We start from the raw sequence: 12,958 nt of genomic DNA, 5'->3' as shown, positions 1-12,958 counted from the left end.
TATTTCGTTTAGCAAAGTTATATTTTTTTATTATTATGGATTTCCGCAAAATAACGCCTGATACTATTTATTACCTATAGATTTTTAAATTCAATAGTGTGATATATTGACTCCTTGTTTACCTCTTATGTCAATGACATCAGTTACAATGAATATAAAATAAAATATGTTCTTGAGAATGTAGTTTAATATTCTTCATTGGCGACGAGTGATAAATATACCGCAAAAATGTGTATGTGTCAAAGTCTAGTCAAAGGTCTCACGTAGCTTACCATAAGGACGAGATTTGCTTGTATCTTTATACGAATAACCTTTCAAGGCGTCATCGCTATCTATCTACATGTCAAGGCGTCCTTATGGCAAGCGACAAAGTGGGACGTTTCTAGTTTCAATTTCTTAATCATATATCAACTCATGGTGAGATGAAATTGAAAATGGAAACCTGTTCGGCAGCCACGTCTCGGTCGTCGTCGCCGTCGTCGCGCAGCTCGGGCGCGCTGTCGCTGGCGAGCGCGCGGCGCCGGCCCTCCGGCATCCCGCGCTCGCTGGCCGGCTCCAGGGAGACCAGCCCCACGAGGTACATGCTCATTTATGATACTATCATAACCACTATTATACTATTTTAGAGGCTGGGAAGTAGCTACTTGCTGGCTCAGGATTCATTGACCTTGGGATTACCAGCAATTAGCCGTCCAGCCGAGTCATATATAGTGCTTTTCTCAAAAATAGTGAAAGAAAACAGAGAATATCATTTAAACTGCGCACTTTGCGACCTTAAATATTTCAGCCTCAACTCACGGCCTCTGGATCGATACTCCAGCGCTCTGCCATCTGAGCCACCAAGACCTTCAGCCATATTAGATTTATTCCGCCGTAACTGATAAAATTGGTTTGCCACTGTATAACAAATGATCGGTTTACAGAACCGGTCGATCCAACAGCGTGGTCGGCTCGGCTATCCGACGGCGCGAGTCCGTCGAGCGGACCACCCGCGCTCCGTCAGCTACTCTGCGGTTATTGCAACAAACAAGGGACGCGGAAGGAGTGCTCAGGGTGAGTATTTATATGAGTAAATAATAAATAAATAAATATTATAGGACATTATTACACAAATTGACTAAGTCATTAAAAAAAAAAATTAAAAAAATCATGTTTATTTTATTTTATTTGTAGTTAATTGTTTTAATGTAAAGTATCATCTCTTAAAATATCGGTAGCTAATTGATTAGCACCTTAGATTTATATTTATTTATTTTCTTAATGATAAATAAATAAATTGCTCACACGAATTGACTAAGTCCCACAGTAAGCTCAATAAGGCTTGTGTTGAGGGTACTTAGACAACGATATATATAATATATAAATATTTATAAATACTTAAATACATAGAAAACACCCATGACTCAGGAACAAATATCCATGCTCATCACACGAATAAATGCCCTTACCAGGATTTGAACCCGGGACCATCAGCTTCGTAGGCAGGGTCACTACCCACTAGGCCAACCGGTCGTCTAAGTAAATAAAAGTAATTTTAAGTCAATAACAATTTTATTTATAATACAATAGAATAAGTTAACTGACATTTTCTAATTCTAGTATACCATAGCTTAGTAGATAGTATTAATGTTTTTATTTCATCTACAGAGTCCAGAAGACAGTTCCGCGTACGACAGCGGTCGGCGAGATGACGATTCTGAAGCTTCCAGCGTCTGCTCGGAGAGGAGCTTGGATTCTTACAGGAGGCATGATGTAAGTTGATTGTTTACTGTCTAATTGATTTGCTACTTGTTTATAATATTACATGGTTTCATTGCCAATTTTGTTTCATGACCAAAAAATTAATTAAACAGCCCCACAAAGCAAAAGTTACCACATTTTCGCTTACCATAGGGACGAAATTAGCTTGAATCTTTATACGAATAACCTGTCAGAGCGTCCTTATGGCAAGAGGTACCTTTAGCTTGAAAGCAACACATTTTATTAACTTAATCAGCAGTTCTCTTTTCTTAAATGGAGCTTTCTGAAATTCAGGAACAAACATCGATGTTTATACATCATACACATAAATGCCCTCCCTGGGATTCGAACACAGAACCCCCAGTTTTCAAAGCTTAATTTTTGTTTGTCAGGCTACATTGTTATTACTGACTAGGCTATTTGTCTCCAACCTGCCACCGAAAAGAAACCAGGTGGGCAAAACTTGATCATAACTTTCAGGTCAAAAAGTTTAGAGAACCTTGCTTCGACAATTTTATTCCCAGGAATGTAAATTTGTGGCTCAGGATCGATTCGTCCCCAATCCTATTTCGTCAATTTCTTAACTTGTCATTATTGTCAAATGGTCCACTGTTCCGATTCATCAACATTCCTGCATCGTCACTTTCCTATCTTGTCCACATTCCTATGTGGTCCACAGTGCTAACTCGTCCACATTCCTATGTATATGGTCCACAGTGTTGGCATTGGTGGAGGTTAAATTCACAGCCAAACACGAATTTACCGTTGGTACAAAACAATAGCAAAGTAAATGAAAAGTGCTGAAGTTATCTTGTACATGTAGAAGGCAGGGCAGGCATTTACTGGGTAGTACAATAATGTTGACAAGCTGGTATTGTGGACGATTTAAGAAAATGACGAAATAGGATTGTGGACGAAACGGTCCTGAGCCAAATTCTTCGGTCAACAATCTGGGTTAATTGGGTTGTTTCCATCTACAAATCTTAGGGCAGAATTGTATCCCAATAAATTCTTTTGGATTATAAGAACATGTTAAGGTGGTTCGATTTTCATACAAAAAACAATCGTTATTTATTAATTAATTACACAATATTATTACATAAATAGTTGGGCATCTATCTACTTTCGAATATTCATTTGCGCTAAATTAATATAAAAACTTTGTTTCATACAGAAATCATGCAATAATCAACGTTATATTTTTATAAATTTTACTCAAGTGTGTGTGTCAAATGTCGTGTACAAATACATTGCGGCGTTGCCACTCCATGCCTCGGGCGGCCATCGGCGCGACGTTGCGATGTTTGACGCGTTTTTAGCTGACACTGTCGACACTGACACTCAGTGTGACCAGGCGTACGATAATTGTCGTACATGTACGATAATTTGGGCCCCGGTATGACGTAATGTTCCAAAGAGCATTATCGTACACTAAAGTACTATAATTTCAGCCCTTGGATGATGCCACCTTAAAAGTCTAGTAATTTGAAGCAAAATATGACACTTTCTCTCAGAAATAGGCTAAAATTAGTATCTTTTGGGTGTTCGGCTCCTTGGTGTAAGTTTAAAGTTTAAAATGTCTCAATTTCCTGTATACCGTTTCAGTCTATCCCAAAAATACACAAACATAAACAGATTTTTTGCGCAATTTAGACGAAAATTGTCTTTTTTTTATTATTAATTGGAAATTTAAGCTTATTTTGCTAGACATTTTTAGGGGCTGCCTTTTTGATTGGCGTACGATATTTTTTTCAACGGTACAATAATATTGACACTCAAGTACGATAATTCTCTTCCGCTCACCTGGCAACACTGCTGAAACTTGACAGGAATGGGGGCCTACCGCGAAAACCTAAATTCGCAAATTGCGGGGATCTTTCTCTTTTACTCTCACTAAGACGTAATTAGAGTGACAGAGAAAAATGCCCGAAATTGGCGAATTTCGTTTTTCCCGGAAGCCGCCCTGGTGCTTGAGGTACTTGATAGAAAACAACGCTGCCGCATGTTCTGAATTGTGATTTTATGTGTTTTTGGATTGAAAATGATAGCAACGTCTAAATCAAGTTACAAAAATCATCGATATTCTGGTCCGCGAAAAACCAGGAAAAATGTAACTGTAATTGGAGTCTACAAAAATGACCAATTCATAGAAAATATGACCTAGAAACTAGTTCACTTTTATAAAACTCAATTTTGCCCGAGATTGTACTTAGGCGAATACCTAAGGGAGCTAACTTTATTGATCTTGAATAATTAGTTGGCTAATATACATATGACTCCAACATGATATTGATATGGACATTTACATCATAACTATTATACCTAGTTGGTTACTAAATTCTGTTACTCGATTTCTTTCTTTCTTCCTAGCGTTGTCCCAGCATATTGCCACGGCTCAATGGAGCCTGGGGTCCGCTTTGACAACTAATCCCAAGATTTGGCACTAGTTTTTACGAAAGCCACTGCCATCTGACCTTCCAACTCAGAGGGTAAAACTAAGCCTTGTTGGGATTAGTCCAGTTTCCTCACGATGTTTTCCTTCACCGAAAAGCGATTGGTAAATATCAAATGATATCTGTTCTGAAGTTCTGTTACTCGATTTGCAACCTCTTTATTTCCGTTAAAACAAATGCTACCGAAAAAATAAAAAATGACATAATGTGGTAGATTTGTGAGCTATAATTATATACCACACATAACGCTTATCTCGTCGTATCTATAATGAATTGGGGCCTAAAAGAGAATCGTATTCCAATTTTTTGAAACGCTTGTATTACTTTCTATATTAACTAAAAGTTGCCTTAAAATTCAGCTTTTATACTAAAAACGGCTTTAAATATGTTAAATTAACAAAATATATTTTGACAGATGCTTTCGCGCCCAAAACGCTCTTTGAAAATTGTGTGACGTCACAGTTTATGGTTTGACACATAACTACATACACACGTAGAAGATACGAACTGTCAACTGATATTTGTCATTTGTTGTTAATCGCCTAACTGTCAACAGTGTCAATCCGAGAGTTGTGACGTCATCAGAATCTTCAATGACGTTTCGAGTTTGGTCACGTGACGTGTGCCAAAAGATATTTTAAATTCAATATTTACAAAAATATGGTCATTACAGGTCCCCTAAAAGTAGTTTAACATGTTCTTATAATCCAAAAGAATTTATTGGGATACAATTATGCCCTAAGATTTGTAGATGGAAACAACCCTTTTGCGTTGCACAAATGTGGGCACCCGCCAAACATGATTTTGGGTGTGTCATACTCAGGGCTAACACAGATTCATTTCTGTGAAAAAGGTGTGAAAACCGGAAACTGGAAACCGTTCTCGAACCAATAGTGAAGCCCTTAAGCCACACACTATTTCAAAACCAGCCATGGATCTTTGAACAGGACTCAGCTCCTGCACATAAGGCAAAAACAACTCAAGCCTGGTTTCGAAGGAACAAAATTGACTTTATTGCCCACGGAGACTGGCCGTCCTCCAGCCCGGACCTTAACCCCCTGGATTATGCCATATAGCAGGTTATTGAGGAGAAAGCCTGTGCTAAACCCCACACAAATCTTAACTCCCTCAAGCGGGCCATAGTTAAGACAGTGACGGAATTAGACATGACAATCGTGTGTGCCGCTATTGATGACTGGCCTCGTCGTTTGAGTGCCTGTGTCAAAGCCAGAGCAGGCGATTTTGAAAGATATTGTCATATGTAATTCCTGATTTTGTGTACTTCATTTTAATATATACTTTATTAAACTTTCGTTGGTATATTTTATGTAGATAAAGATTATTGCAGTAACAGAATTTAATAACCAACTAGGTAGAAAACAATGCAATACATTAACACATAAATTGGATATGATGTGATCCGTTGAATAAAATTGACAATAAATAAAATAAATAAATAATTTTCTATCTTTAGGCATTGTGTGAAACTTCTAGTTGTGTCAAAATATCGGGAAATCAATAATATAAACAAACATGGTAAATATCTCATTTCTTTTTATAATGGTTATAAATAGAAGGCCATGCAATTTTGTAACTCACTGTAATTTAATTAAATGTATCGTAAAAACATGTTTTCATTCTACTGTCAAATAGTACCTACTTTTTTAAAGGCTGGGCAGTAAGGGATTGCTTTAATTTTAGAACAAAACAGCGTTTTTTGTTTTTGAAAATAATACCGGAAAATTGACTTACAAATTTGGACTTTCTTAGATTCATTCTACTTAGAATCTTCTCCACCCTAGCATTAAAAAAAGATATCCTAAAATATCCATACCATTACGTCACATTTTAGTGTGAAAGAAATTTCAGTGTAAAACTAAAATTTTAATACAAATTTTCGGGTTTTTATAGCACGAGGATTGATTATGCTAGTGATTCTGAGTTGGAAGAACCCAAAAATATGTGTGAGAATCAGATTTTTAATATTTTTATGGAAAAACGCTCATATTTCTCATAAAATAATTTATTAATAATAGGTACTTGATAATACTGATAACAAAAAAAAAATTAATGAGTCTCGAACCCACATCCTCTTGCATGTATTTCCACGTACATACCGCAACGCTATTGAAGCCTACTCACGCTGTGCCAAATTGTCTACTACAAGGATCCCAGTACCACTGTTTGAATGTGTGAGTGATACTTAGAAATAGAGTCAAGAAACATTCTGTCGACATTAAGGGGTAATTTTTGTACAATGAAGTGTTCAATGTTTGTTTTAATAGTTCAATATTTATTTAAAGAGTGCGCTAAACATAATTTACAGTATAGAAATACCAAGACTACTCCACAAAAAAAATAAAACTCAAAATTTGCAATTGTGGCGCTATCTAGTGAGGTTTAAGCTTTGGGTAACCTAGTCGAACCACCTTAAACTAGTTTTAGGGGGCCTGTAATGACCATATTTTTGTAAATATTGAATTTAAAATATCTTTTGGCACACGTCACGTGACCAAACTCGAAACGTTATTGAAGATTCTGCTGACGTCACAACTCTCGGATTGACACTGTTGACAGTTAGGCGATAAACAACAAATGACAAATGTCAGTTGACATTTCGTATCTTCTACGTGTTTATGTAGTTATGTGTCAAACCGTAAACTGTGACGTCACACAATTTTCAAAGAGCGTTTTGGGCGCGAAAGCATCTGTCAAAATATATTTTGTTAATTTAACATATTTAAAGCCGTTTTTAGTATAAAAGTTGAATTTTAGAGCAACTTTTAGGTAATATAGAACGTAATACAAGCGTTTCAAAAAATTGGAAACAACCCTATTGTGTGTCATCGAGAGATTCGAGGGTTAATGGAGCTAAATGTGCTGGTGCAGAGCGTGTCGTGGTCGGGCTCGGCGTCGCGCCTGGGCTGGGAGGGCTCGCCGCCGCCGCCGCCGCCGCCCGGCGACATCATCGCGCTGTGCGCCAGCACGCACTGGACCGAACGCAAAGATGGCCTCACACATTTGGTAACTCGACTTGTATTTCTGAATTTTAACAATGATAATTTAGTACTTTTTAAAACTTGCTTGTGATCTCAGTGAAATCGTTATTTTAGCGCAAATAACAATTCCGCTAACTTCACCATTAAACTTAGCTTTAAACTTGAAGATTTTTTTATTCTATTTATTTAGAAACAAACAGTCATACACAATTTTGATCAAAAGTCTGTCAGGTTTTGCAGCCTTTTCTCAGGCATTATAATCCAATAACGTCATGCAACAATACGTAAACCAAACTTAGTAGACGAATAATTGAAGATGATGCGATTTTTTTCCATGCAAGCACTTTAATAATAATGTTTACCTCTACAGGCCAACTACCTTAACTCCGGGCGCCTCCTCACCGACTCCCAGCTCCGTCGTCTCACGGAACTCCTCAACAAGATGTTCGTGGACGCCCACACCAAGGTGTTCAGCTTACTGCTTGATGCTGTTTGTGAACTGCTCCTCGTCCACTGGCAGCAGCTGAAGGACTGGCTGTACCAGCTGCTCTTCAGGTATGAAACTCCTCAACAAAATATTTATGGAGCACGCCAAGGTGTTCAGCCTACTGCTTGATGTCGTCTGTGAACTGCTCAGTAGCTCAAGGACTGGGTGTACCAGATGGTCTTCAGGTATGAAACTCCTCAACAAAATGTTTGTGGAGCACGCCAATGTGTTCAGCCTACAGCTTGATGCCGTATGTGAACTGCTCCTCGTCCACTGGCAGCAGCTGAAGGACTGGCTGTACCAGCTGCTCTTCAGGCATGAAACTCCTCAACAAAATGTTTGTGCAGCACGCCAAGGTGTTCAGCCTACTTTTCGATGCTGTCTGTGAACTGCTCCTTGTCCACTGGCAGTAGCTCAAGGACTGGCTGTACCAGCTGCTCTTCAGGTATGAAACTTCTCAACAAAATGTTTGAGGAGCACGCCAAGGTGTTCAGCCTACTTTTCGATGCTGTCTGTGAACTGCTCCTTGTCCACTGGCAGCAGCTGAAGGACTGGCTTTACCAGCTGTTCTTCAGGATTGGACACTTGTCAGAGGACAAGACTCCAAAGCTAATCAAAGAGTTTAACAGCAAAACAGCTAAGGAGCTTCTGGGGCTCAAAAGACACAAAACCTGCGCGGTAACTAGAATACCGACAGGACTATTAAATAGGAAAGAGACAAGACGCGGCATGTAAGTTTTTATTATTATTTTGTATCTCGGTTTTGGATTTCACGTGGAATGCCGTCCTTAGCTAAATTAAAATTGGGTAGGTCAACTTTTTCTTGGTAATATTTTCAATACAATTTAGTAAAATGTTATTTGCAGGTTACTGATGAAGTTGGGCACGGACATTTTGGGCTCCGTGCAAAGCAAGATAATGAAGACGCTCGACGTCATACACGAGTGCTTCCCGCCAGAACTACAGCTGCATAACATATTCAGGTATAATTGTTACAAATGGAGAGGGGGGGGCTTTAGGGTTTGAAGTATTATAGAAATCCTTATTCAAGTAACATTATTACTAAGGTCGGGATATATAGGGAATTGCCGATCGGTTGTCGGTGGTGGGAGCGACGTGAGGCCGTTTACTAACACGAGGCTGACAAATTTCGTTTCCCAGTTTTTAGCGTATTATTCCCACGTCTTCTGTCCGCTTTGAATGATATTCGATTTTTTGTGTTTGGATGTTTCGAGTTTTTGTTTTGAATTGGAATGTTTTCAAGTTGAAAGTAATAAGATCGTAATATGCTTAGGTTCCTGGCGGACGGCGCGACGGCCCCGACGGCCAAGACCAAGGCGGCCGCGCTGCGCTTCCTGGCGGCGCTCGCGCACGACTACTGCACGCCCAACGCCTGCGCACAGGCGCTACAAGGTAATCATATCATTTCTACTCGTCTACTTTCATTTTATATTTAAAAGCTTTCTTTTGTTGTATTTATAAATGTTGTAATGTATTTTTCATGTCACTATATGATGTTACTTTAAATCTTGTATTGACTTGTAAAAGAGCCCTTGAGGTCTACTTGCAGAATAAACTTTTGAATATTGAATTACAATATTCATTATAGAACGATATATACAACTATAATATTCATTACTTAACTCTTAAGTGTATATAACAAAAGACATCAACGAGCCTCTAACCCAACATACCTGCGTTTTGCTCAGTTCATTTTGCAATATGCGGGAAGCAAATCTATTCGATGTTGAGTGTATTTTATTTTAGTTGACTTGTGGAAAAACTATAGTGTACACTCCGATGTTTGCTACGGATATTGCTATATACGTATGACGATCGGCATCAGAGTTGAGCGTGCACGCTTGGAACGTGCATTTCGTGACCGATGCGTATGGATACTATCAGAAAAAAATGTTACTCGTACAGTTACTTTTTTTTTTCGCAAAACAATCAATTTTTGTCGTTTATCACACATGAGATTCACTAGTCGTTCCGATATTTAAGCGAGACAACGTTGCACGTATTATAGCCACATCGCATCGCTTTCACGCCCTTGGGTTGTTTCTACTCGGAACCACGAACACTGTCAATTAAAAAAAAAACCTAAAACTATTGACAGTTCTATGGCGCATTTCTACATACATTTTGTATGGACCGTCACAAATTGAATTCTTATTAATTTGTATGAAAACCTGGACACTCTGGTTTAATCAATAGTCCTCATAATTCTGAGTCGGAATAACGCAAGAGTTATTAGTTTTCCGAAAAAAAAAAATTGGTAAACTTTTTTTTTTCGAAAAACCCCGGTAAATGTGTATGTTTTTCGGGTAGGTGGCGCTACGGGCGTGGCGGGGCGCGCGCTCGTGAAGGTGGCGGCGCACGCGCAGGAGCCGCGCGCCGCCGACATCAGGCTCAGCGCCAGGCGCGCCCTGGCTGCCCTCTATGACTGCAACCCGGTGCCGGTATGTATAACTAGCACATTGTCGGGTAGGTGGCGCTCCGGGCGTGGCGGGCGCGCTCGTGAAGGTGGCGGCGCACGCGCAGGAGCCGCGCGCCGCCGACATCAGGCTCAGCGCCAGGCGCGCCCTGGCTGCCCTCTATGACTGCAACCCGGTGCCGGTATGTATAACTAGCACATTGTCGGGTAGGTGGCGCTCCGGGCGTGGCGGGCGCGCTCGTGAAGGTGGCGGCGCACGCGCAGGAGCCGCGCGCCGCCGACATCAGGCTCAGCGCCAGGCGCGCCCTGGCTGCCCTCTATGACTGCAACCCGGTGCCGGTATGTATAACTAGCACATTGTCGGGTAGGTGGCGCTCCGGGCGTGGCGGGCGCGCTCGTGAAGGTGGCGGCGCACGCGCAGGAGCCGCGCGCCGCCGACATCAGGCTCAGCGCCAGGCGCGCCCTGGCTGCCCTCTATGACTGCAACCCGGTGCCGGTATGTATAACTAGCACATTGTCGGGTAGGTGGCGCTCCGGGCGTGGCGGGCGCGCTCGTGAAGGTGGCGGCGCACGCGCAGGAGCCGCGCGCCGCCGACATCAGGCTCAGCGCCAGGCGCGCCCTGGCTGCCCTCTATGACTGCAACCCGGTGCCGGTATGTATAACTAGCACATTGTCGGGTAGGTGGCGCTCCGGGCGTGGCGGGCGCGCTCGTGAAGGTGGCGGCGCACGCGCAGGAGCCGCGCGCCGCCGACATCAGGCTCAGCGCCAGGCGCGCCCTGGCTGCCCTCTATGACTGCAACCCGGTGCCGGTATGTATAACTAGCACATTGTCGGGTAGGTGGCGCTCCGGGCGTGGCGGGCGCGCTCGTGAAGGTGGCGGCGCACGCGCAGGAGCCGCGCGCCGCCGACATCAGGCTCAGCGCCAGGCGCGCCCTGGCTGCCCTCTATGACTGCAACCCGGTGCCGGTATGTATAACTAGCACATTGTCGGGTAGGTGGCGCTCCGGGCGTGGCGGGCGCGCTCGTGAAGGTGGCGGCGCACGCGCAGGAGCCGCGCGCCGCCGACATCAGGCTCAGCGCCAGGCGCGCCCTGGCTGCCCTCTATGACTGCAACCCGGTGCCGGTATGTATAACTAGCACATTGTCGGGTAGGTGGCGCTCCGGGCGTGGCGGGCGCGCTCGTGAAGGTGGCGGCGCACGCGCAGGAGCCGCGCGCCGCCGACATCAGGCTCAGCGCCAGGCGCGCCCTGGCTGCCCTCTATGACTGCAACCCGGTGCCGGTATGTATAACTAGCACGTTGTCGGGTAGGTGGCGCTCCGGGCGTGGCGGGCGCGCTCGTGAAGGTGGCTAGATCAAGTATTGTGACTAGATCTAGTAGGGTATCATTTGAAAGAGCTGAAATTGTACATTCCAAACCATTTTTTTCTTTTTCATAGAGAAAAAAATAAAATGTGAAAAAAATACTAAAAATGCTAAAAATTATGATTTTTTAAATAATATTAACATTACACAGAATTATTCGATTCCTCGTGTTACACCGTGTAAACATAGTTTATACTGACATACTGACTATTTGTGCTTCAAGATCTCTTTATGAATACGATATTAGGTTCAATGTTAACTTCCAGTTCACGGCCCTAATGAGCGAGCTGTCGCCCGACACGCAAGCTCTAGTCAACGGAGTGCTGCAGCAGCACGTCAGGAGAACTTCCAGCAGTGAGTATTTACTTTTTTACACATTTTCATCTGATTGTTCGTACAATTCTTACCTTATAGACCGCGGGCCAGGAGCATATATCGTCAGTCATCGCTTTCGGCTGATACTTTATCAGATGATAGTTTCGATGCTATCATGAATTTAAAAAAAAATAGTCAGCCGGTTGTATCGCGGTGGAAAGATCGTCAGCTGGTCACGTGAACATGTAAAAAATACGCACCGTACCACTTATGTCCGCAAAGTATGCGTAATCCGTTTATTAAACACGCCTGATGGAATGCTACATGCAAAGTTTCATAATTTTGTTATAACTATCATAAAAAGGTAAAGTGCTTATTTTTTAAATGTTCATGCGACCAGCTGACGTTCTTTCCACCGCGATACAACCGGATGACGAGTTTTTTTTAAATAACAATAGTATCTAAACTGTCATCTACAAAGTATCCTACGGGAGGCGAAGACAATTTTTTTTTGTGTTTCGGTGGCTGCCTCTCCTCAATCCACCAACGGAGCGGCAGCTGACGTCCACGAGGGTTCACCATACGTAGCCGTTAACCACTATATGAGTTATTGCCCGGGAGGTCCATTAAAAAAAACACTCAAGTAAAGTCCAAAAGCTCTCAACTACTCTTAAAAAAAAGCAATGAACAACTGGAGACGCCTTGTCTGTAATTTTCTGTACAAAACAGTCTGCCGATTTTTGCGGGGGAGGGGCACGTCAAATGTATGGCTATTTTACGTAACGTATCTTATCGACTTAAAGTCGTTCGAGCTTAAATATAAATTCAATCATATTTCTTCCACCATTGATTTCAATTTTAAATGGCATTTTTTTGTATCCATACTCACTTCGTTCGTTTCTTAAACCCACACTCGTGTATTTTAATGCCTTTTATTATGTACCAGTCACATAAACTACTATATCTACTCTATCGACGACCGGTCTGGCCTAGTGGGTAGTGACCCCGCCTATGAAGCTGATGGTCCCGGGTTCAAATCCTGGTAAGAGCATATATTTGTGTGATGAACACGGATATTTGTTTCTGAGTCATGGTTGTTTTCTATGTATTTAGGTATTTATAATTATATATTATATATATCGTTGTCTAGGTACCTACAAGCC

General features: G+C 42.0%; 1 protein-coding gene across 1 annotated transcript in view; it reads left to right on the top strand.

Annotated features, from left to right (window-relative positions):
- Positions 1–12,958, top strand: part of LOC133532075 (CLIP-associating protein) — a 102,096-nt gene that overhangs the window by 69,928 nt on the left and 19,210 nt on the right. Inside the window, exons 19-27 of the mRNA XM_061870568.1 lie at positions 454–577; positions 924–1,053; positions 1,648–1,752; positions 7,083–7,217; positions 7,563–7,747; positions 8,546–8,662; positions 8,974–9,092; positions 10,011–10,141; positions 11,747–11,834. Of these exons, the coding sequence (XP_061726552.1) occupies positions 454–577; positions 924–1,053; positions 1,648–1,752; positions 7,083–7,217; positions 7,563–7,747; positions 8,546–8,662; positions 8,974–9,092; positions 10,011–10,141; positions 11,747–11,834 (1,134 nt within the window). The remainder of the gene's footprint in view (positions 1–453; positions 578–923; positions 1,054–1,647; positions 1,753–7,082; positions 7,218–7,562; positions 7,748–8,545; positions 8,663–8,973; positions 9,093–10,010; positions 10,142–11,746; positions 11,835–12,958) is intronic.

Source organism: Cydia pomonella, chromosome 26, assembly GCF_033807575.1.
Source record: "Cydia pomonella isolate Wapato2018A chromosome 26, ilCydPomo1, whole genome shotgun sequence".
Lineage (NCBI taxonomy): Eukaryota > Metazoa > Arthropoda > Insecta > Lepidoptera > Tortricidae > Cydia > Cydia pomonella.
Note: the sequence above shows the minus strand (reverse complement) of the source record. Positions and strands in the feature narration are given on the sequence as shown.